This window comes from Haemaphysalis longicornis, unplaced genomic scaffold (assembly GCF_048455015.1).
Source record: "Haemaphysalis longicornis isolate Haplotype H1 unplaced genomic scaffold, Haemaphysalis longicornis Haplotype H1 scaffold_6, whole genome shotgun sequence".
In the NCBI taxonomy this organism is placed as follows: Eukaryota; Metazoa; Arthropoda; class Arachnida; order Ixodida; family Ixodidae; genus Haemaphysalis; species Haemaphysalis longicornis.
In genome coordinates, this window is record NW_027526407.1 from 28,534,638 (window position 1) to 28,560,693 (window position 26,056).

Below are 26,056 nucleotides of genomic sequence, written 5' to 3' on the forward strand. Positions count from 1 at the left end.
AGCGCTCGTGATCTACCGGTATGTCGACGACTTTTTAGTTTTGTGCACGCAGAGCCCAGCAGCGGTCCAAGAAGAATCGGTAGATATAAGGGTTTTGGACACATTTAAAGGCGCATGCCCAGCACTCACTTTCACTCATGAGATGGCAGTCGAAGAAAGAATACCTAATACTGCACTTCAGGACCGATCTCGCGTGCCGGAGATACGCACCGCGGGAAGGGAAGGGTTTTCTGCCCTTTGACTCAGCGCATTCGAAGAATGTCAAGCGCGGTTTGGCGTACAGTGCCTTGAACTGGGCTTTTTTTTATTAGCATTCTCACTTTCTTACAGCAAACTAAAGGAACAGGAACAAAAGGTGCCAAACTGCACCTGTCTGGGTTCCTGACTCCATGCATTCTGGATAACAGGAAAACAGAAACAAGGTCAACTACAATAGAAACACAGACTAAGTACACACAGTATGAATAGGTACTAGGGATTATATATATAAAAAAAAACGTATATGATATACAAAACCGCGGTTACATTGCAAAACAAAAACGTAAGCAGACAGCATCACACGGAAAATACAAACGAAGTCAATGATTTCTTGAAGCAACTAAGAGATGGGCACTGATCAATTATGTCCATTAAGTCCTTATTTTTATTCAAGAAACTAGGAATTAGGTGGTGTAAACATTGAAAGCCGCAATTGGTTCGGATCTTCGGCGTTTTGTACTTACTAGTTCTAAATTCGAAAAACTGATTTCTGGTTAGATATGCATGTTCAAACTCCTCTCGACTTTCCTTTATGTGTGAATACATGTACATCGCAAGCTTGCGCTTGTGAAGCTGGAACACATCGATCATACCATATTTGGCGCAAACATCTCCAACACTATCCGTATATCTTAAGTTTTCTAATGCTCTAATAGATCTTTTTTGAAGTTGAAACAGTGCACGCAAATTGGAATCTGTTGTAGTGCCCCAAATTAGTAGACATTAATACTGCAAATGTGACTGAATCATGGCAGAATATATACTGGTTCTAAACCTTGCAGGAATTTGGTTCCTTACCTTCCACAATGCGCCTATTATGCGTGACAATTTTATTTTTATACGATCGATATGTTGATTCCAGGATAAATATTCGTTAAAAAACACTCCTAAAAATTTAATAGTGTTAGTGGATTGAATTACGTTATTGCGGAAGCAAAGTTGAAAATTTTCTGTCAGGGGTGTATTTCGGGCTCTGAACATAACGTACTTTGTTTTGCGTATATTTAACTGCAATTCATTAGCGTAAAGCCAATGAGAGAGTTCCCCTAGCCAACAATTCGCATCTATTTGTAGTTTCATTAGGGCACTTCCAGAAAAGAAAACATTTGTGTCATCTGCGTACAAAACTATTTCCTGCGTGTGAGGAATATTGGGAATGGCAGCTTTAAGCCGGTCATGCTGCCACGAATTGGAGAGGAGCTTCACGGGACAAATCTCGAGGCTGCACAATGCAGGCTACCCAAATGCGGTCCTGGTGTCGATCTGCGAGTCACTGCTTTTTAAAAAAAAAAAAAAAAAAAGTCCCCAAAAGTCTTAGAGAGGCCATCGACAGGAGCAAGCTTGCGGTTGTGCCCTATCTGCATGGAGTAACGCACAACATTAAGAAGATCGCGGCCAGAGAAGGGTGACGGTTGTGTGCTCAGCCCCAAACAAAGGGTATGCCATGTGCCGCCGCGTCAACCGGCCAATGATAGCGAGCCAGTGCACAACCAACCACCGTACCAAGTACACAGCATGTGTGCAGGGGGTTGTGTACGGGCTACCGCTATCGTGCGGGAAAAGCTACATTGGCCAGACTGGCCGTTGTATCAATGACCGAGTTCGAGAACACAAGGTCAAGGCGTCAACAAAAAGTGTCCCGTCAGGACATTGACACGCACCTCCGAGATTGCCCCAAGTGTGAAGCTGACTTCCATGGTGTCATTACCATGCATAAAAACGACGATAGGCTGGCGCGTGAGATCATCGAAGTATTTCTTTCTTAGTCTACGTCTTTCCGCGCCTGTTGTCGATATGGAAATTGAAGAGGGCCCCGACGATTGTATCAGTACTGCGTCGGTTTCGTTAACCAATAAAGAAAAACTACTTCTGCGCAATGTTGCTCCGGGACCATGTGGCTAGAGGGTACAAATGTACAAGGGGAGGCGTAATAAAATCCAGTTGGTAGTGTCAGCACTTGTGCTTCATTTCTTATCATTGCCTGCGTACCCAGTTAAATTTAGGTTGACCAGTATTAATTCGAGAAAGACCCTCATTTGGGCAATTTCCAAATTTTTTCCTAATTTGGGAATTTCTATTAAAAAGATTTTTCTCCGTAAGCCAAACATGACTATGTGAAATCCTTTGAGAGTATGCAAAGTCTTCACATAAAAATAACTATGGGGATAGCCGCAGTAATTTTTGTTTTACAGTGTAAAAGTTTCCAATTTTCCGCGAGCCACTCAAAGCACCAGAGATCTGAGCAGGCTTTGGGAATTTTTTTTAGAAAGGGAAGATTTTTTTTTTACAAAATAACCTCCCATGTGTTTTCCCCTGTGCACAAGGAGCTATATATAGAAACATTTTGTCAACATTAAAAATGCTGACCGGACCCACCTATCCGATCTCTCGTAAAAACACCCTAAAGCAGATCAGATACTGTGGTCACAAACAGTATGAACCTGGAAGAGGGGACAACATTAAGGAATACAACACACTCAAAAATCAACTAAAAATTAGTAGTGGCTTAGCTCTGCTTTGCCAGGATATATGTAGCGTTAGCAAAAGTTCAGCAATCCGGTCCAATCCAGTCCAGTCCTGTCCAGTCAGTGCTCCTCGTGCATGCTAAGGACGGTTCTTCACGAGCCATGCGAAACGGCTATAAAGCGGCTCCGATGCAGGGTCAGACTTGGCTACTCCGCCACTGAGGCGCACACCTGGGCACGCGCCGGCGCCAGTGCATCTGCCACGGCTAAGACGCAACACAATTCACTTTAATCCAATCCAAGCCAATGCCCCTCGCGCTTTCTCAGAACGGCCCTTTACGGCCTACGCGAAACTGCTCAACCTCGACCAGTGTAGCTTACGCTACAAAAATTACTCCAACAAAGGCCATTCTCGTGAGAAGTGCAGCACCAGTGCTGTTTCAAAGCAGCTCTGTAGCCTCGCCAGCAAGTTCAAAAGGCACACAAGTTGCTACACTGCACAATCCTTATAAACACATATATTTCACGAAATTTGACATAACCCTGAAGGGGAACAATTATCGCCATGTAAAATGTTGCCAACACCAGCTAGAAAAACATCTTAAAAACTAGTATCACTCAGAGGTGGTGCTTGCAATCTTTACTAACACTGACATTGCTGAATGGGAAATGCATAGTTACAGGGACAGACAACTGAGTTTTGCGGAGTACATGCACCCTATCCCGAATGAGAGGGCACCATTTAGAACACTTTGAACCAAAACAGCTTCCCTGATAGGGCCATAGAACATTTGAAAGTGTAATTTTAGATCTAGCAAGCTTAAGTGTGCTGCCAAGAGGAATGCTGGCAACCACAGGCGTGAGCCATACAGCAGCATCCTCGTGACTGCACGCGAGATGAAAAAAGCTTGTCCCCCGCTAAAACAATAACGAAATACAGTCTCTCTTATTTGTTTATGCAGTTACTGAATGATGCATTAAAACCAACGGATCTATTTGTATAGCGCGCCCTTACGTTCCTCAGTGCAGCGTTTTACGTAGAGTCCCATGTATTAAAATCCTCCCTGTTATGCTGTGGCTCTGAGTACGTTCCAGGATCATTCGTCGCAATCTGTCACTTTGAACCGTCCCGAGCAACATGGACGGACCACCATTTTGACGTTTGATGAGCCTTGGATAGGCTTGACTACGGAACTGACTGCATGAAGCCGCACGCGAGTGCAATTTGTCACCACAAGATGGCCCCATATTACTCCATGCTACCACCATCATTTATGTGCTTAGAATGGAAGTTTCACTTCGGAATGCCGGAAGTGTCTGTTTGCCATAAAAGCACCACCGCATAAATAGCGCGCACTCCCGTCGCCATTGTATGCTTCAAGCTTTGAGAACACCGTTGAACTTGCAACCGTGAACTTTGTCGGGCCTTGATGATGTCTCAAAAATGGGATGACGTAATAAACGCAGTAGACAAGCAGCCAGCGCGGAAGACAGTCGACATTGCTAGGGACCTTGCGTTGCCATGCGTGGCGTTTTCCAGCAATCACAAAAGGCGGAAAGCCTACATTCTCAAGCTTTTTAACGTTCAAAAGCCAAAGTTGCAGAAATACTGGTTGCAAGTCAAAGCTACACTGTTTTCGTTCATTTTCGAAGGTTTCCTCATTGCTGCACTTTCCTGCTTGTTATATTTCGTTTTCCCAGTCCGGTGAAAAACGTATGAACGGAGTTCCACTGTACTTATGGTAGTGGAACGTTTAGACACTGCATGGTGCCACCTCTTCTCCTTCGGAAAGTTTCGTGTCGAATTAAAATTATTTACACCAATTTATTAAGAAATGCGTTGCTGTTGACTTTCATTATATTCTGGCTTTCATATGAGCTAAAGCACATGCACACCAGAAAACTCTGTCCCTTTAACACATCACCTGGTTGGTGTGCTGTGCTCTGTGCGAAACTAGAGTTCGCCTCGTCCGGAACCGTTTCGAACAAACTTTGCAGGCGTACGGTAGGGCGTCTGTGTGCACCCTCTGGTGGGCACACAAGGCGGACATGACCAAGAAGGACCTGTGGCACAATTTGCACTTGTATGGCCGCTCCCCTCTGTGCACCCGCTCATGGTTCACCACGTCCCTTTTCCGAGGAAAGCGTTTCTCGCAGAACTTGCACTCGTATGGCCGCTCCCCTGTGTGCACCCGCTCATGGTTCACCACGTCCCCTTTCCGAGGAAAGCGTTTCTCGCAGAACTTGCACTCGTATGGCCGCTCCCCTGTGTGCACCCGCTCATGGTTCACCACGTCCCCTTTCCGAGTAAAGCGTTTCTCGCAGAACTTGCAGGGGTAGGGCTTCTCCCCCGTGTGCACCCGTTCGTGAACAACAAGTTCCGCCGCCCGGAAGAAGGCCCGCTTGCAGACACCGCACGTGATGGTTTTCCCAACAGTGTGCGCCTTTTGGTGGAGGACCAGGCTGCACTTGCGGGTGTACCGGTTCGGGCACAGCTGGCACGCAAAGGGCTTGACGTCACTGTGTGCCACTTCATGAGCATCCCGGTCTACCTTCCGGGTAAAAGATTTGCCACAAACGCTGCATACGTGGCGCACCTCAGTAGTGTGCGTTCTTTCGTGATACCTGAGGCTGTCCCTCCGATGGTACTGCTTCGAACAGAATCTGCAGGAGAAAGGTTTTTCACCGGTGTGCTGGCGCAAATGGGACTCTAGCCTACTCTTTGTGGAGAAACATTTGTGACACATGTCGCAGGCGTGGGCGTCCTTGTTGATGTGCCCGTTCTCATGAGTGCCCAGGCTTGTCCGGCAAGAGTAGCGCTTTGGACAGAATCGGCAGCAGTAGGGCTTGTTTCCGGTGTGGGAATTCTCGTGATCCTTAACAGTTTTTCTGTCAAAAGAAATGGGACAGAAAAAATTCTTGAGTTGCAACTAGCCACTGACAAGTGAACCAAACTTAATATTACAAAAGAAACTCAGATGCAATGATCACGAGTGGTTTGTACAGTGCCTGGACACTGTATATTCTCCCCGTTGTTAAAGGAACACTAAAGGCTGAAAGCGTTTGTAAGCTCTCTCGACTTTTGTTCAACAAGCAACGATGCGTTATTTGCTCATAAACAAGCAAACAAAGCTGGCATTTCTCTCACCCCCTTTCCTTTGATTTTTCCGTGACGTATCCATTGCATCACAAAGTAGGAGTGAAGCACCGGCAGCTCCGGTGCGGTCTACAGCATAAACGCTGGCAACGGTAGCTTTTACATCTCGGAGCCACGGCACGCTTCTCTAGCCAAGTATTTGACGTCTGTGATTTTTTCACCGACAGAACGAGAAACGAATTTGAATTTTAGGGCAGCCGGTGTGCCCACCTACTCTGGATTCCCAGACCCGATTCAGCCGGCTGCCAGTGAAGCCTTTTGCGAAGAAACAAGTGCCACTTTGAATATCAAGCATGGCGACCCGGGCTCCCAGCTGGCACCGTCAGGACGGCGCCTCCTCTAGCGGTCACAGCCACCTCACATTATCTTTTCACACGCGGAGCGAACCGAGCGTGAAATAAACACTCTTCACGGCAGCCGTGCCAGCAGTCGTAGCCTGCACTCCTCCCCCTGGCTCAAACAGAACAAGGGCAGAGCGACGCACGCTTCAGTGATGGAAGCGGCATTTTACTTCTTGGAGCAGCTTTTGGAGCAGCCATAAGCCACTTTAGAGCAGATGCCAAAATATGCCATAATACAGGTATAAGGGTGGATATAATTCACAAGAAAACCGTTAAAGTTACCAATATTTATTACGCACCATACTGCATGTAAAACTGCATGTAAAAGCCAACGATCAAATGCAGTAGGCACATTATTTCAAAAATCCGAACAAGGTCTCTGTTGCCTTGAACTTTCGGATAAAAATACTCGAGGCACATCACTAAACTGCCCCAGTTTTAAAAGGTACATTTCCATTTGCAGCCAAAAACTAATACAATTAGAGCAAAAGCCACAAAGTCACAATTATCCTCACGTCACGTTTAAAAAAAATTGAACATTTTAACTTCCGGGTTTGTCTGTGTATGTAGTTCGGCTACACCACAACGTTGGAGTTGGACCAATGCAGCATGTAAAAGAAAATGATTGCAGAAAAATGTCTTGAAAAATATAAAGCCGAATAATACTAACTCTACAACGTTAACAAGACTACTACACGCCACAAAAAACCGTTCATATGTTCTCTGCGACCAACATGGCAATGCCCCAGGGCGGCCGTAAAGCCATAAAAAAAGGCATGGACGATCACAGATAAAGGCCACGTCTACAGATGCGCAGACACATCGCAGCAAACTCAGTTTACAAGTGGACACAAGTTTATTTTCAGTTTCAGCTTTGCACCAGAGAGTTAGAAGTGCTACCACACGCTTTCGAAATGCCCCTTCGGAGCACGTTTGGAGCAAAAATCCCTTAAAACAATCATTTGGAGCAGCATGGAGTAGAAGTTTCGTCTTGGACCAGTTTGGAGCAATTGGAGCAGCACTTCCATCACTGACACTTTTTAGATTATCAATGGCGGGTCGAGGCGAACGGGCAGATCGGTCAGCTAATCAACCGCAATAAGTTCATTTCATGGGCGATTACGTTCGAACTGGCACGCTTCCCTGATAGCAACATTTTAAATAAAGTGTTACTCCTCCTCCACACGCAAAGAATGGGAGACCAGAGGCTCGGATGGTTTGCTTAACCACCAACAGTGCATCTTGTTCCGTTTTTCAATTGTAATGAAGGCACTTTAGCTGCTTCCTACCAGGTATATCGCCTGCAGAAGCTGGGGCGCTCACCGCTGTAGGTTAATGGCTTCGCTAATTGCGCACCAATGCTTTTCGAAAACGAAACTGCAAGCTGACTGAACAGTGAGAGAAGCAGCCTGCCTCGCAGTGTATAAAAGCTTACTCTCTCTTTTTTAGGTGCAATGACCTCACTGAAAGTATTTATTTACGTTTATTTCACGTGCTCAACCGCTTAAAGGGACTCTGCAACACTCTTTAAGCAGTGCAAGTTAACCTGCACGACGCTTAGCTTACACTACCAGAAATACCTGAGACAAATATTACACGTGAATATTATAGACAAAGGAGCTATGAAGACAAAGTACAAGTTGGGTTTTTTAGAAAGACTGCTTAGTCCCGATAACAAGCAGTCCCGAGGCATCCCGATATGACGCCACGGAACCTTGTTTGTGTGATTGGCGGCCACCTAACTGACCTGTCGCGACGACACATGACTGGACGTCTGTAATGGGGCCTCTAGTTCCATTTGACCGCATCACTTGAACGCTAACGTTGTGGGGATCTTAATTGGGACTACTCCCAATTACGCGAGCACGTAGCCCGCGATCCCCTCTCCCCGAGGGGCGAGGATGGCCCCTCGCGCCCTCTCCCTGCAAGGGGGTACGGGCTGACCAATGTGCGCCGGTCCGTGGGCCACGTGGGGCGTGACGTAGTGGCCCCGCCGAGGGGCTCGCGGCGGCGGGCGCGCGCTTCGGTCGGACCCGGGGGAGATTGGCTGGGTGCCGACTCCGACAGGTACTTCGTGCTTGCACGCTGCTCGCTCGCTTCGGCCTGAGCGACCGCCATTTTCTCACTTCCGTGAGGTCGGCGAACGTACCGGGAGTTGGATTTCTCAGTCAGTCTGGTGGTCGGTTCCGGTCATAGCCGGGCCCATCACCCGCAGCGCTTCGGTGGCTTACGCCACTGGACCAACACCTGCCGATTACCCTCCCTGCGCGTCGGGCTCTGTGGCTTGAAGCGTACGGTCGGCGGGTACCCCCCTCTCTGCCCCAGGGCTAGGAGTGTAATACCAGGGCTGGTTGCTGTACCGTGGATTACCCGGAATAAAACCACGTTCTGAGGAGCTACTTCGTCTCCACGGAGTGACTGCGCACGCGTGGCGAGGGCCGCCGCGGCCGTTTACGGCTTGGCTCGCTCGAACCCATGGTGGGCACCTTGGCAGGCTGCACTGCATTACAGAGGTGAGGCCCACAACGTGCAGTTAATGCACTGAAAATTATGTTTTACTGTTGGCCCGTGTGACGTCATCCTTGCTCATAACACGTCACTGTGGCGCAAAATTTGAAAGTTTTTAAATACTTGCTTTTTTTCGTTAAAAAAACATCTTTTGTGGCTGTAATGAAGCTGAGTGAGATACTGAATCTTAGTTCTTTCAAATTAAACGAAGTTGTATTTTCTCTTCATGGCTCCTTGAAGCGGTGAGCGCGCAAATCGCTGTGAAAGACGAGGAAAAACCAACCATGCTCTCTTCGGTTCTCCTCATTATGCACCTCCGGCATGGCCTAAACGACGTCATTGAGGCCATGGCTGTCTGATTGGCTGTCACAGGTCAACTTCGCGGCTAATTCGTCGCATTTCCTGTGACGATCCGCCGTCATCTGCGCTGTGTACGAACCTCTTATATGCCTGAACCTGTAGGCACAGTTTTGCCGTTTGTTTTTTGAGTGCGCGTGGAGTTTGAGTGACGAGCTCAACACTTCCCTTTCAACCAGACTACTCGACAACAAATGTTTGTTGCTTCAGAAACGCCGTACCAGCACGAGCGCTCGCTCGCGAGCAGGTACCCATGCCTGCTTTTTTGTGGCACCAGACCGGAAATAGACCCCTCCACGATGCAAAAAAAAAGGAGAAAACTCCCCGGCCTGTAATATCTTGAAGGCCACGGAAGAGAACGCTGTGAGCCGCCACCCTCTCCAGGAGAGAGCGTGCAGCTTTCGTCGTGTTGTGCACGGTTGGGTTGAGAGAGAACAATTATGCGCGATTTCTCATTGCACGTAGCTTCGGTGATAGTGAACGGATTTTCATAATTCTTGCGGGAGAAGATTGCCAGACCAATAGACTTTACCCCAAAATACATTACTAATAGTTGAAGGTAAGTGCTGCAGGGCCCCTTTACAGGAAGCCACGAAGAGAACACACTGCGTTGTGTGTGTTCTCCTCTCTCGTCTGGTTTTTGTGTTCAGTTCCAGTCATGCACTTAGGTCCACCAAAGCCACCCACTGCCTAGCAACATGACTAGGGGATTGTAGTTATGCCTGCTGCGCCCTTTGGTTGCATCATTAAATTGTTAATGTGCAATTAACAATCTGATAACTGTTTTTAGTGCTAGTCTATATTATGTCACTGTCATTCCTAATTTTAGTATTTCAACATTTTTTTTGTTGTTAAAAGACTTCTTTCATGATTGGCATTCAATTGAGCGAGTTACCAAAGCCATGTTATTTCAAACTGAATAAAGTATGGACCGATTAGTTCAATGGCAGTCTAATGTTCCTCTTTGTACGCAGCTCAAAGCACACAATCTAGCTCGAAAACCGATGAGACTTAATTGTGACTTAGCGAATGAGTGAACTGTCCTGCTGCTTCCTTTTTTTTTTTGTGGCATCCGCACTCTCTCCTGATATCAACGTGGCTGTGTTTTCTGCTTCCCTGTCTAGCTAGTGTAGTGTGTCGGGTCAGTGGACAAACTAGCACTCGAGGTGCGCTAATAAAGCAAGCTTCCCGCCGGGGGCGGGTTATGTTCCTGCTGGAAGCATCGAGAGTGTGTGTGTCTCTCAGGGCTGTGTGCTCTGCCGAGGCGGTCCCTCGGCGTACCCAAGGGATGCTTCTACACTAGAACAGCTAGATGCTTCTACACTACTTTCGCTGGTACGAGCGTCAAATGGTCGCGTTACACTGGGGTGGGGCCCCACATTTCGCATTATTGGGTCACTTGCCTATGACAAAATACCATTTGATGAACAGGCTGCATCTTTCACGGAAACCACAAAGACAAAATACAAATTTCGTTTATTAAACTTCCTGCAAGGTCCCAACAACAACGATGCCAATTTTAATGCATACTTCTCACAACTATACAAGGTATTAATGGAATGGCATTAATGGAAAGCAATGGCAACACACCAGCTGCTTTTCCACACATTTTGATGTCACCCGTGCGTACAAGGTATCAGCGCATGTTAAAGATCCCCAGGTGGTCAAAATTAATCCGGAGCCCTCGACTACGGCACCCCTTATCACCTGTGTTGCGTCGGCGTGTTGATGTTCTGATGCTTCCAATGAATGCTAATCATGCATTATTTTAACTCTTGCCGCAACGCTGAAGCACCGGGGGCAGGTGAAAGGCACAGACATACAGCCCACCCTGTCGATCCTCATGGAGGTCCTGGCCAAGATCCAGGATGTGATTAAGTCACGCAAAGGGGCGCAGCCTCCTTCAAATGTCATCAGAGGTATCCAGCAAGCCCTGATCTGTTCTAGGTGCAATAAATGTGTGCAGAAATAAGAACCGACCGGCCTTCGTGCAGTTCTTAGCCAATGGAACCACTAGTGACTTTAATACTGGTTCCAGTTGGGACCAGCAGAAGCTAGAATAAGTTGCTGCTGGTACCCAAGTGGAACCAATAGCATGTGGTTTCAACTGGTACCAATAGCGGCTGGTCCCAACTTGCACCAATAGCAACTAGCCCAGACTGCGACCAATAGCAACTGGTCCCAAGTGGGATTTGGCTAATAAACCACTTGAGCTGGGACCACTTGAAACCAGTTAGCATTTTTTCATCTGAGACGTGTAAATGGACTGTTTCTAGCATTGTAAGCATTCCTGCAGTAGATTGGATGATTTGGCATAAAACTGAACGGAAGAGAGTTTCCTATTCCACACCACCGCCGAACAAGACAACAAGGCACACTACTTCATCAGGCCGTAACCACCACCCTACTCACCCTGGCCAGATTACACGTCCTCAACTTTCATGGCACTGATGCGGAGGCTATCCTAGTTCCAGCCACGTACTTTGTACCGTATTGTCCTCGAACTATCTGCAGTCCACCCAGAAACAAAACAGCGCATCCTTCCGAGTTTCACTGGCTTTCCTGATTAGCTCCGTCTGGTAACCCACATCAAGTAGGCGCCGGATCTCTGCACTTCAAAGACAGCCGGGACTAGGGTTGTCCAGATCACCACCACCTGATCCTGAATAAAGTTTACTCTCTCTCTCTCTCTCTGGAATGTATGTAGATGCAGGAAGCATAACCAACTACTTCAGGTGCAGGTGATGACAATTAAAAATGGTTCCGAAGTCACACCCCTTTCATGCACTGGCAACAGGGTTCTCCCCGGAAATTTTCAAGACAGACATTTTGAGATTGGGGCAGGGGCAAAAAATAGCAAGAATTTCAAATTTTAATCGCAAAAATTGTGCTGCCGCAGCATTGTGAAAAGTGGAAGCTCTTAAAGAAAATAAGAAACTGAAAAACGCATTCACTGACTCCAGATTTGCACATAGCTGGCAGTCGGACACTTTAAAGCCACTTGTTCTGGATCCATTTCACATAACCGGATCGCAGGAGATGCGGCGTCCTGCTGCCACTGGCATTGCTTTCGCACAGTGGCCGTCTTTAGTGCCACAGACAAACAGGAGCAGAGTGGTTCATTGAAGGCAGCAGGCGGTGAAGTGGAGCGAGGGCAGCACTTCCACTCCCGCCCACCGTGGGGAGAACCCTGGCTGTTTTCAGTGATACACAAGTTTCGGACAATGAAGACATTGTTTCACTGCCCTGAGAATCCTCGAAGATTGAGTGTGGTCCCAATGCTGCAGCCCAGCAAGCATGGCGTGTCAACTCACAGTGTGTCACTAGAGAAGGGGCAGTAGGAGCAGGGGTACTTCCCTGCTGGCCGGACCAGTGGCTCGGCCGCATGCACCAATCGCCAGTGCTTGTCTGCGACGGGTTGGGAGACAAAGAATCTGCCACACGTCTTGCAGGAGGCCCTGGATCCAGGGACAAGAACGCCAGCATCCGCAGCTGCACGGGCTAAAGAAAAAGGGGGCAGGGCAGCGAGAGAAAGGGCCACTGTGTTGAAGTACGCTTTGATATCACAGCAGACAAGAAAGGAGGTGTCAAAATGTGCCTACTACGACCACTGCAATTTTTAACAGAGTGCTGACACCTACCTGTGCGGTTTATTTTGTAATACAGTTTGTTTCTTCCGCTTATATCAGCTAACTGTGCCCGAAGTATGAATGGCCACCGTCCCTTGGAAAGCATTTTGGCTGCATATAGGGGCAAAGTGGGGAAGCACTACCGGTTGGGCCCTGCCTCACATCGACAGCAATGTGATTTGTAGCATATGCAGCTCAGCAACCAGTGGCACGGCACTGCACGGAATCTGATGCAGGCAGCCGCGGCGCTTGTAAGAAAAGAGCACTCAGCAAAAACAAAGTCCCACACGCAGAATGAGAGCTGAGCATGCAGACAAAAACAACACTAAAGTGGTCACCAACGTCACTAGTGAAATCACTAGGCCTAACCCATTTCAGCCCATACAGAGACATTGGATGCTCTGCTTGCTTTGAGACTACCTCCACAGGGGCGGTCCTCCCTGCAGGCAGAAGACATCGGGCCCCACCAACAAAGCACGACAATAGCCACAATGGCCTTTGGCGGCGGGGCTGACACAAGGCAGGCAACTGTTTTGGCACGTCTGCAAAAACAGCGACGTAACGGCACACCGCTGGCCATTTGCACCCAAAGCAATGAAAAATGACACTGCTCATTAACAGTAGCTTATACTGCATTTGTTTACAGAGGGCTATTTTAAAGCGCTGCCTTGCAATTGCTGGGACAGTAAGCATCGATGAAAGCATAACTGTACCGGTGCTCATACAGAGGCAGTGCTTAGCAGTCTCCTGCGGAGGAAACTCCGCGACAACTCCTACAGCTACCTATGCCATCAACCTGCTCTCTTTCCTACAGATTCCCCCTCTGAGGAAAGTTGTGGCGGAACAATGTGGTGAGAGCCGCTGCACCTGAGCGTGCAGCCCCGTGGTCGTGCCACCTCAAACACTGTCACAGGGTGTTGCAAGTGCAAGATTGCTTTGCACTGCGCCCTGTTAAGGCCCCTTTCTCACATCACAGTATGCACTAATGCCCTCTCACAATAAAAACGTCTTTGTAACGCAGCTCTAAATGTTTCCCACCATACACAGCTTAGGAGCTATCTCACTCCCCTTTTTCCACTAGGTGACCTTTCCCAAGTGCGTTGCATTTGTGGTCGTGATAAGGGGGGGCAATTTTCATCTAAGCACAGAAATGGAAGCAAGACAGAAACCAGAAACAGAAACCAGTAGCTGTCCCAATAATTAACCGTTACTTGAAAATATTTTATATGTAGAAATGCTGCCCACCGAGGCGTGCTGTTTAGCAAGTCGGTTTGGGGCGTGAGTAAAATGGGTGCAGCTCCAAATGAGGAGGACAACGTGAGCAACGAACATGGGCACTCACCCAAGCACTGCCACGTAACATTGCACCCTCTTCACTCAAGACAGCCTGCAGTGGGGCCTTCAGTGCAGCTCTGGTGCCGACTGCTGCTGCACTGAAAGGAAGTGAACTCAAGGCTGCCCCACTAACCCTGATTCCGCTAAAAGGAATCTGCCCACAGACTTCTTTTTGTAAGAGAAGTTAATCTGGGGTGGCCTGCGTGTGGCAGTGCAAAACATGTTTCGACTTATAATCATTTTGTGTGAATGAGTAGCATGTGGGATGTTTGGTGGAATTCTGGGCACATGTGAGAGGACTTCTGGTTCCCCTTCGTCAGCCTCCAACGATGTACTTGTAGTAGCTGCAACATTTTGGTGTGGGGCGTCTTGCACACCAACATAAAAAACAGTAAAGTCACTGTGTGTGCATAGCCATGTTCTTCGTTTTGTTCGGAGCGCTGTTTCCTTAGAAGCCACAATGCCTCCCATGCGCTTGACTAGCAGGCTCATAACACTGTCGCAGTTGACCCAGTTTTGAAGGCGACAGTGAATCGTGACGGCGGCACGTTACGTTGCACGCACCTGGCAACTGTTCTGAGACTGGGTTCACAACTGATATAAAAAAAAAACCAGGTTTAAAACATCACCTGAAACTTGGAAGCGTCTTTTGTGTAGCAGCTCACTCAAACCCTTTTGCGATCCATGAATAAGCGTGGAGCGAGCATGCCGAACATTTTAAAGCAAAGCTTTCTACCTCTACCAGTCAACGGTTCCTTTGCGGCGTGCGGGACCAGAAACTCCTAGCCTGGCTGAAGACGGGGAGGGCGTTTTTCACTCACGAAGCACACCCGCCGCGGTGGCTCAGTGGCTATGGTGTTATGCTGCTGAGCCCAAGGACATGGGTTGGATTCCCAGCCGCGGCGGCCACTTTCCTGGTGAGGGCGAAAAGCCAAAACACCAGTTTGTGCGAGATTTCGGCGCACGTTAAAGATCCCCAGGTGGTCAAAATTACTCTGGAGCCCTAACCTACGGCATGCCTCATCGCCTGTGTAGCGTCGGTGCATCAAACCCCACAATCAATCAACACTCATGGAGCACAGTGTAGATGGCGCGGCGAACACAACCTATTACCCAGTGTTCCCCGCATGCCGGCGGGCACATCACCGGGAACCATTCTGTCCGCTTTGTCGTCTGCTAAATTTAGCAACGATTGTTTTGGGCCTGTTTTGGCGGAGCTTTGCGTCCATTGAGTGCTTCCTCAGCACGGCTTAACTTGTTTGACAGCACCTCCTGAGTAACCTGGACCCAATGGAATGATGCGTTCGTATGGCAAAGATAAGTTAAAGGAGCCATGAAGAGAAACTGCAAGTTTGTTTCATTCAACAGATTGCCTCGTTAGAATCATACTGACACTACTTTTAACGTAAACTTCGCTCAGATAGGCTACATAATGGACCTCTCCCTGTATGTAAACAACGTGACGTCATGAAGCGCACGTGCGCGACGGGTGGCGCCTGCTGGCGGCCGCGAAGTGCGGTGGCGGTTGGCAGAATGCACCTGTGCCGCCTGCCCAGCCTGGTCGCGTGGCGCCCGAAAGGAACGATGTGCCGTAGGTTCGGGCCATCACTGGCCGCTATCCTAGCTGTGGCCGTGGCACCTCCATGTAGCTTTCCACATCTACAACCTCCACAACACTTTCGTTTACTGTAGGGTCAACTGAAGGGCGACGCTTTCGGATAATCAGTGCGCGACAGAACAGCCTAAACGAGTCATTCTGAAGGTTGGTGCTGTTGCGACGCATTCCAAGAATGTTTTTTAAGATGCTTTGTGTTCGGACACATACCAAGGAAAGCTAATTTATTGTTGCTTTCGAGGTACGCTTAAGCCAAGCGCGGTGCCTCAGGCAGCGTAAACGCTCCCTGTTCTTGGTCTCTTTGCGTCGCCCGGAGACAGTGGCGTACACACGATGATTTCATGTCGAGGGGAAAAAGGAAAGGTAAAGCATGAAAGGATTAAAAAGTAAAATAAGCAGCAGCGAAACAAAAATTGAAGACAAAAGGCAAAAATTATTTCAATAAAAATATCGCGATGATGTCGTTCTCTACGTGATTGACCAATTGTTTCCCCAGTGAAATCTCGAAATGATTCATCGTCATTGTGCGAGTAACATAGCAGCCACATATTTTCGGTAGTCATTATTTCATGACAGTTAAAGTTAGTGTCCTTGTACGCCCACTGCATACGCCAGCGTTGGGAGACCGCAACAAATGAATACATTCACTGAGTCTGTTCGCTAAGGGCAAACACATTTTTCGAGTCGCGTGAGCAGCCCATCTTGCGCCGAAGGCACGATGCCACATGTGAGCACGGCAAGCATCTCTGTTTAGCTGCATCCTCAAGGCAGAATATAATTGATCAAGGTAAAAATTTATGCACTTACAAGCAATGAATTTCGTTCGTCTTGAACAGATCCCCCATAACAAAAGACCAAACTTGTCGTTGTGCATCAGGCAGCAATCGCGGATCCCTCGTCGAAACAATGATTTCGCGTCGCCTAAGCAGGTTAGGCATTCATTGTTTTTAATACAGTGCTCTACCTCCTGAAAACATGACAATATTTCGCAGCAAGAAAATTTCCGTCTGCCCCCTACCCCCGGCACTATTTCACTTGACCAAATTTTTGCTGGTGCTGCATGATAGCAGATGGTTGATAAACAGTATCATTTCATGGCACGAATCAGCGCAGACTGCCAATGTAGACGGTATGACTGTGCTTTGGAGAACAGCTGAAGTTCGAGAATGGGAAATGTTGCTACAAGTAAGAGCAGACTATGTCGCTGCTTTGGCTGCCAGCCTCTTCGGCACATTGCGCGCATCCACAATACACGCCGAATTTACCTTTTTGGGGACTCCGAAAAGTCTGATGCCGCTGATTTTGCTCGCAAAATTTGCGTAGCCGAGAGCACAGCAGCCCACCGGCATCAGAAAAGCTAACACGTAAACAAAAACTCCACTTTTGCACGCGTCTAATGCAGCCTCACTGCATAAGCCCCGCGCGCCGGTCCGAATGTTTTGCCAACCACCCTCCCGGCCACACACAGCATGTGCGCTTTCCGCGACGTCACGGCCGCCGCGTGACATACACCGGGAGAGGTCCATTAGGAAAAAAGGGAATGGCCATGCGACCCACTAGCTCATTTCCTGCAACAGAACCTTGATGTCATACCAGCCAGCTCTGCGATAGGCAGAGGGTGGCAAGTAAATGCAAATTAGGCAGCACTATAAGCTTGCCGAACGAGTATTTGTGCTTAAATTTAGGGCACATTCTTTTGAAAGCCGTAAGAATGGTGGGACAAACAGTGGAAGTTACGAAAGCACACGTAAACTTAGAAGTACCGATGCATACTGCTGTTGGTATTGCGCGCACTATGCTTGGTTTAGCTGCACACAGGACTGCGGGCAAGGCTTCGGGGTTGTCTCAGACAACACTTGTCAATTGACACAAGCAACGGTGTCCTCCGTGACCATATTTGTCGAGGGAGCACGATGTTTCACAAACAATTATTTTCTCCCTGAACAAAAACAAGGCAGGTTGAAATACGGTCAAAAACAAACCAAAGGCAGAAAAGGGCTTGATGATGATGATGATGATCTGTGGTCGTACCCTTTGTATCGGGCGGGTTCCAACATTGGTGCCCAGACCTTATAAACTGTTCACACACAAACCTAAAAAAAAAAACTGCACAAAAAAACACACGAAAGGACAATTTCGGAGAGCTCAGTTTCGTTCTCCGGGGAGCCGGTGCGTACGGTGACGGTCCATCACGCACTATGACTCACGTGCACACACACTGTCGTTGAGTTCAGGCTGCCTTATTACCGGCGCACTATGGTCCACCACTCGCTCAGGCGTTTCTTGGCCACCGTCACCAAGGCCCCCGTGGTTTGCTGTTCCCAGCCGCCGTGAGAGGGGCTGTTCTCCAGTGGCTCAAATCCTAGGAGCTGTGGTAGCGTAGCGCCCTCTGCCGGCGGGGTGAACAGGTTTCGGCAGCAACGCACGACGTGTTCTGTGGTCTCAGCCTCCTCCCCGCAGGCCCGGCAGAGCGTGCTCGTCACTGATGCGTCGAACCGGCTCCGATATTCCAGTGTACGCAGCGCACCGGCCCGCGCCTCGAAGAGGAAGGCGCTGCCCGTACTGTTGTCGTACAGCCGTTCAACTTTTATGTCCGGTTTGCATCGTCGGTACAGCTGGAGAGTGTCTTTTTTCTCCATCGCCTTTCTCCAGCTTTCCTGTTCCTGCTGTTGTACCTGGGCCCCAACCAGCCTGGCCCACCCGCGTGCAGTGTCAGCACGGACTTCATTCGCGAAGAAGCCAAACTTATTTCGCAGGTGTTGCACTCGTTTGGTCCAGGCCGTGCGTATGCATTTCTGGTGCACGTATGCAAAGACCCGGCGTGCCCAACGGTGTGGCCATTAGGCAGAGCCTGCCATCGTAGGCCAGCTTGCTGTGAGCCTCTCGCGCCTCAAATGTAGACCAACCCAGCTCCCCCTGGATGGCTTCGTTGGCTACGCGCCCGTGGCAGCCGGGGGCCAGGCGCCCGACAGCGCGCTGGCCGCGCTCCAGCCACTCACGTGTTGGAGACGTCAGGCAAATCACAGTGTTGGCAAAAGTAAGCGCCGGGACGTGCACTGACTTCCATAGCTCCCGCACCATCAGGAAACGATTAAATCCCCACAGGCACCGTAGGCGTAGGACGGTGCTGGCTCTCTTGGACGCTTGCCTCAGGTGGTCCTCATGGGCTGTGAGGTACTTCGCTTCCGTACTAAGGTGTACCCCTAAGTACCGGTATTTGGTATGCTGTACGATTGGATCCCCACAAGGCAACCGTATTGCCGGTTCTGCGTCCTTGTCGCCCGCGAAGCACAACACTGCTGATTTATTCGCGTTGAAGCAGAGCCCCAGCCTTGCGAGCGTGTCCGCGCAGATGTCCACCAGTCTCTGGAGCTCCTCCGAGGTGCTCGCCAGCAGCACAATATCATCCGCAAAGACGAGACCGGGGAGGAAACACTGGCTCTTCAGTCCCTCGGTAGAATACTCCAGTCTGAAACCGAGGTCAGCCTGCAGGAGATTGCGTTCCAAAGGTGCCGTGTAGAGCATGTACAGGAGTGGTGAGAGTGGGCATCCTTGTTTCAGCCCCTTCTGGACCGGTACCTCGTCTGACACAGCACCATTCACTGTTGCTACTACAGTGTTGTTAGTATACAGGCGGTGCAGGACATCTACCCACGTGGGTGGCATTTCAAGGGCCTGGAGGAAGCGCAGCAGTGTGTCGTGGGGCACATTGTCGTATGCCTTTGACACGTCGAGGAAGCAGCTCATGAGCTCACGTCCCTTGCTTCGCGCGATTTCAATGCACTGTGTGAGGACGAACAGGTTGTCTTCAAGCCTGCGGTCGTGCCGGAAGCCATTTTGCAGTTCGCTCAGGTGTTTGCCAGTCTCCGCCCAGGCAACCATCCATGCCTTTAGGACTTGAGCAAACACCCTGTACAAGTACACTGGTGATGGTCAGTGGACGGTGGTCACTCAGTAGTACTTTGTCCCCGCCTTTCTTATGGGTCAAAATTACCCTGCCTCGGGTCCAGTCTGCTGGTATTGGCTGGCCAGCGAGTATGCCACTATAGATATCGGCCAGCTGCTCTCTTGCCTGGTCTCCGAGGATCTTCACGATGCCGGCTGGGATTCCGTCGAGGCCTTGGGCTGTGCCTGGGCTGATGTGGCTGATTGCCTTGTCCAGCGCTAGCCGCGACACTGTCCATTCCAAGTGGCTCAGGTATCCTGTTGCTGCGCTGGCACCTCCCGACGCATCTGGAGGGCTGGCACTACAGTCCGTCTCTTTTGGCGCCGCGTAGAGACGGCGGATGTGTTCAGTGAGGTGTCGCTGTAGGTTATCCGTCACCGCACCGGAGTCTTCCTCACGGATTTCAGCTGCTGAAGCTCTCCTGTCCAGTGATGATACGTACGACCAGAATTTTGCCGTCGCCCCTTTTCCCGCTGATTTTATGTCCTGTAGCTTGCGGTTGTCCGCTTCCGCTATCTTTCGCTGCGTCACGACTTGCATCTCGTGCTTTCTGAGCAGATAATCCTTCCAGGCTTCCTGGGCCTCCTCCTTGCTCAGCGTCTTGACCGCCTGCCGGTGTTTCCGGTTAGCCAGCCGTCGAGCCCGTAGTGCAGCTTGTACGTCATTGTCCCACCACCTTTTTCTACGGGGTCCTCCTCGGGAGTGGACTCTCTTTTCATGCTTGCGCATGATTCGCCGGAGCTCCTCGACGTACTCTTCGTATGTCGTCGCAGCCCGGCGCCTGGCGCTGTCTTCGAACTCCTTGGCCACTTCCTCATACGCTGCGACAGGCAGGTACCGTGAAGCTGGTTTTCTGCGTTCCGTCTTTTTCCGGCGCCATGGTGATGCATCAAACTCGAGTTTGATTCTATTGTGGTCGCTGCCCAAGCTGTACCGGCCTTCCTTGTCGATATGCGCCGCATGCAGCATCTTGCTGAGGCCCGGCGAAATCAGCGCGTAGTCGATGCTTGTGCTGCTGCCGCGGGCACACCAGGTGATTGTCCCCTCGCAGTCCGCACGCAGGTTGACAACCTCAAGCTCGAGGTCTTCAGCTAGTGCCTGCATAAGGCCGCCGTTGTGGTCAAGGTAACCATCCAGTTCTTGTATGTGGCCGTTAAAGTCCCCCAACAGTAGGACTTCTTTGTCTCTGCCCCAGCGCTGGATATCGTCCCTTATGCATCGCGCAATGCCCACGTTTTCGGAGTAGTGTTCATGTGACACCCCGAGGTACACCACACACGCAATCACTTCGGCGTTGTGTATATGCCCCGTCACCCATTTGTGGTTCTCGCATGCTCCATTTAGCGGTTCCCACGACCGCTCCCTGTGCCACAAGAAGCCGACACCACCCCTTTTCCGGGAAGTGTTTGATCGGTTATAGCCAGCCCAGCTCCAGTCCGGATGGAGCGGCGGTTCCTCCAGGTCCCGTAAATGGGTCTCGGCTATGGCATATAGAGACACTCTTTCCTCCTGTAGCACCTGATATAGTTCCTCCCACCTAGCATGCCTTCTGCCACCATGTATGTTCAGGAACCCCACGACCGTACTTCTCGCTTTTTTGCGTCTGCGTGGGCGCTTCGCAGTTTTGCGTGTCTTGGGGCTGGCGTGCTGGTTGTTATGAGTTCGTGGTGCCGTGTTGTTGCGACAGTGGCCACTGGTCTCTGCTGTTGGTGTGCTTGGCAGCAAAACATGGGTCGTTGAGCGGTTTACTTGCAGCTGTTTCTCCACGCCTTCCCTCGATGTGGTACTTTCTCTTGGGATTGGCCGGGAGACACGGTGTCCCTCTCGCTGTGAGGCACTTTCCAATTGCTGCCTAAAGTTCCTCTCCTCCCAAACTTCGACTATGGCTGAGTTCGCCCCGGACACTGCCTGGAGAGCACGTTCTCCAGTGCGGTCTCGATGAGTGGCGCCAACGAGTTCTTTTTGCGTCCATTTCGGTTGGTTTGTGCAGATGTTACTTGTGGCATCTGCTGCTGGTTCCGGATAGAGGGGTGACTTCTGTTTTCGTTTTCCGGATTCCATTTGGGGGTACTGCGCCGCCTGCTGGTCTGGCGCTCCTCCCGTCCATTTCGGTTGGTTTGTGCAGATGGTACTTGTGGCATCTGCTGCTGGTTGCGGATAGAGGGGTGATTTCCGTTTTCGTTTTCTGGATTCCATATGGGGGTACTGCGCTGCCTGCTGGTCTGGCGCTCCTCCCGGGGTTTCGTCCAAGTTTGTGTGGCTGATTCGCGCCTTGGGGGACGGCCTGGGTCTAAAAAACGTTTCGCCACTCTGCCAACAGTGCAACCAACTGTCTGGGCGCCGTCTCCATCGTAGGAAAGCCCATCTTTGGCGAAACTTATAGCCAGCTCTGACTTGTTGAGATTCAGAAACCGGCTATTCGTTTTCCTGCACCATTTTTTGATTCTAGCATTGGCCAGCACCACCGCAGCCCTTGTCACGTCTCCGCGGCTCATAATTTCAGGGATAGAGCAGATGGTTAGGGTCCCTGGGCGTCCTGTCGGCATAGAATCGAGGGCGTTTGTCATCTCATCTGGGTTGCCCCGAATCACGTCTTGGAGGCCTGCATGTAGGATGTACTGGCGAGGAACGGAACGTGTGCGCTCATGGTACTCCGTGGCATACTTAACCGCCTCTGCCATGGACGTATTCCTGCTGTAGATGATTTCTACGGCATTGGGTTCGGCCACCACCTCCCCAACAGTTGCAGCCATAAGGCCGACGTTGTTGTCCCCGATTACGACTACATCTCTTAGTGTGCTGTGCCCCTGGGGGGGCACTCTTCTGTATGCCGTAGCACCTGTACAGTGTTCCTCCCACGCCGCTTGCCACCACTGACGTTGTGGGTGCGCTTTGGCTGTGTGGAGTCGCCGCCAGTACGGACCTTCCGCTCATTTGCAGGCCCGTCTCCGGTTTTCGGTTTTTCCTGACGGCATATTCCCGTTTGGTGACCTATTTCGCTGAGGCCATAGGGAGGGGTCTGCCCATCGCAAAGTTCTGGTTCCGCTGCCGGGACAGTCTGCGCTGCAGCACCAAGCGGACACCTCTCACGTGCAGCGTTTGTTTCCTGCTGTAGTGGCTGTGTATTGGACTTATCTGCCGCTCTGTCTAAAACAGCGTTATTCCGCTGATCCGCTGGCTGCTGTACCCTTTCATTGAGCACTGCGGCCTCGGGTTCTTCTAGTGCCTGAGTCGCAGCCTGCTCAACCTGGCTAGCTACTGTGGTCGTAGCTTGTTCATCCTGCCTAGGTACTGCATCGATTTTTGGGGACTCCTGCTGCTGCAGTTTAGCGGCCATCTCGTTAACAATGCCCTCTAAAGTCGCCACTCTGTGGCCAAGAGCGGAGCACTGTTGGCATTCTCCCACTTGCATCTGTTCAGTAATCTCGGCTATCTTCCTGCATATTCTACGGCTGAAATCACCGCCATCTGCCGCAGCCTTCATGTCTTTATACGGCGTTTCATCCAAATACACCCACCGGCCACAGGTGTCGCACTGGATGCTGAGGGCTTCGTTCACGGAGTGGCCGTCGCTGTCTGCTGCGTCGGCCCCCATGTCACTTTAGGTGGAGGGAGAACGGTTGGTGGGAACGAGCGCTGTAGGGGGACGGAGGGTGAGCGGGAGGGCCGGGTGACCGCTCCTAATCCGACTGGGCGGGGCACGGTGCGGGAGAGCAGCTTCCCTTGTTATGCATTGTACCGATGCGGCCCGCTTGCTAGGAACTTTACTGTGGGTTGCCCTGTCGCGACCTCTGACTTTCAGCGCTAGCACCTGGGGTGGGCGGCGATCCGCGCTTGGAGGTGCATTAGTTTGTCGTGAGATGGCGCTGTCACCGTCTCGGGGGTAAAACTCTCCATGGCTCCATGATCTCCGATGCCCATCTAAGCCTGACGTACAGCTCGTATTTTAGCTGGATTAGGTTGAAGTGGGGCTGTCACCAGTCCGCTATCTGCACAGTGGGAAGTTACAACCCCACGAAAGCGTGCACCGAATAACTGCTGGCTTACTTTCCGGATTCCATGATGTGTGGGAGTCATACAGGGAGCTTGTGTCTTACACGGCGTACACGGAGCCGCCGACGCATGCTGCACTTCCCGGACGCTGCTCGCGTTGACGCCGTTGCCGTTGACGCCGCGTTGACTCACCGCGCGTCCGCGCGTGTTTGTGTCATATACGGGGTTGTCAAACACGACGTTGTGTCAAACACGACTCACACCGTCACACCCACGCACGACTCACCGACGCAACCGAGCCAAACCTTAGGATAGATAGATAGATAGATACTTGACGGTCGTTCCCTTTGAAGCGGGCGGGGGCCTCAGAATAGGGTCACCCAGACCAAACATGAAAACAAAAAAGCACTAAAGAACAAGGAACAATGGGCTAAGTAAAAAGAGAAAACAAATCAAAAACATCACTGCAGAACAAAGAACTATGAATGAAGTGACAGGACGCAAACAGCAAAGAAAAAAAAGGAAAAGAGGGAGCAGATACAACACTAAGTGAAGAACAAAAAGGCGAACAAAAAAAACGAACAAGGCTCACGGTATGGTGGCGCCATCTAGGTTCGCTAACGGTAACCAAGGCTTCCCAATCGGCTGCAGAGCAGTTTCAAGTGATGTCATTGCAGACCAAAGAACACACGATTTAGGCGGAAAATCATGATTTTTACTTAAATTAATTTCTCAGTGAAAAAAGCATCGTTTGCATTCGAACAAGCGCTGGGGACACTATAAAACACGAAATTTTTCCATTAAACAAATTCGTATTTTGTCTGCATGGCTCCTTTAAGGACTGGTTTGAAGGGCGGGAAAACAAAATGTAGAAACCACATACAGACATCTGGACGCTAGAGAAGTGCTACCAATTCGGTTGTGTTTTAAGAGGTACTGCAAAAGGCGAAAGGAGCAACTGCTTCTGCTAAATAGCGATTATAAGAGTTCCCTCAGCTTTCTCAGAATTCTCAAACCCGCTAAACTAACTTGTTTAAATCGATGTAAATGGGAATCACTAAGCTCTCACATGCCGAACTGTTTCGGTGTCTGCGCTTGTGCCACGCGGTGGTGTAGCCCCGAGCTAGCACATCAGGATGGCTAGGTTCCGCTGTCTCACCCTTCGAAAGACGCCGTGGGTCGTGTGTGAATTCAAGTGACGTCGCATGGGCAATTGTTGTGGGTGTTGTTTAAAGCTTTGCTTTCCAATAACCTTCACAGCGTGGATTGGAGCCAATTTTTTTTTTTTTTTTTCAGCGTACTGCGCATGCTGACTATGAAGTACCACTAGAATCAAACCTGAAATCCTCGCCTCCGTCTGGGACCCCGAACACTTGAGGGCGACAGCCGTCTGCGTTGCCCGAGTCAAACAGGAGGAGCCGTTGCACTGAGTAGCTGCGGCAAAGTAAATAAAGAGGTGGGGCAGTTGTGTCATTGACAATCAACACGGCCGAATGAGTAGCTCACCTTGTGACCATTTACCGACGGCGACGGCAGCGGCTTGCGTCGCTTGGCTGCAAGTTGCCACCCCACCGCAGGAAGCGTAGCCGACTGTCGAGTCCATGCGTCTTGCCATGACGTAGAACAAGTTACGCGCGTGTCGATCGTGCGCCACATCCAAGGCGACTTTAAGGGCACGCGAAATGAATGCGAGCCTGAAGCGTGTACGAGAAAAACATGCGGGGTTGACCGACGGCTCTGCAGTCACCGTTGACAGGAGGGGATCTTCATCATTTAAAGTTAGTTCACGGCAGCATTGTTACAAACTTGCGCGGCAAGCACAAGCGATGTCTTCGCGAAGCCGGTGGATACTTCACAACTACTGACACGTGCTGGGGCAGGTTTCTTGGGAAGTTGCGGCTGAGCGGCCGCGGAAGTGTCAACAGACACAGCAGCTTGTTGCTGCACTCAAGCGTTCATTGGTGGACAACCGAACCCCAGAATAGTTACAATATAGACGAAGAAAAATCACAAAAGGACACTTGGCCGCCGCAGAAAAATCAAAACCGCACCGAACGCCAGCTGCCTGCTCGGCCCGAGCAGCCCGAGTTCCTACGTCAAGATTGTTTGTTTGTTCTACCAACGTCACGTTTGTACCTTTGTACCATGTTTGTACCTTTTCGTACAGTGTCGGCGGACTGCCTCGCCAGCGTCGGCCCTATTTCCTCTATATTCTCAGACCAAATTGATTTATTAAGCGAGAAAACATATCAGATAAAGAAAAGGCATATAAAATTCTTAGTTAAAGTACCTTTGCGTGCTTTCGCTATGAGAGGACTTTATTTTAGGACGATTATTTTAAGCTTGCCAGTTTCGGTTTCCGTTTTGCACTACTTTGTTATGGGGGCTAGTGTCAATGCATGCGAACATTACGATTTGATATTATAAGTGTCCCTCAAAAGCATTGAAGGAC

At 50.1% G+C, this 26,056-nt stretch overlaps 2 protein-coding genes across 3 annotated transcripts in view; both read right to left on the minus strand.

The window, feature by feature from the left end:
- Positions 1-26,056, minus strand: part of LOC144142389 (uncharacterized) — a 462,336-nt gene that overhangs the window by 270,403 nt on the left and 165,877 nt on the right. The window lies entirely within an intron of this gene.
- LOC144142388 (uncharacterized) lies at positions 272-25,768 on the minus strand. 2 transcript variants are annotated; one of them, XM_077673868.1, is made up of 5 exons: positions 25,111-25,768; positions 24,943-25,038; positions 12,728-12,826; positions 12,401-12,587; positions 272-5,612 (listed from the first exon to the last, which is right to left on the minus strand). In XM_077673868.1, exons 1-5 carry the CDS (start codon positions 25,217-25,219, stop codon positions 4,637-4,639), a joined length of 1,467 nt encoding a protein of 488 aa, XP_077529994.1. In that variant the 5' UTR covers positions 25,220-25,768; the 3' UTR covers positions 272-4,636. The 2 variants fall into 2 exon arrangements, with proteins under 2 accessions (XP_077529994.1, XP_077529995.1); XM_077673869.1 differs by lacking the exon at positions 12,728-12,826 and having other exon boundaries at positions 25,111-25,767.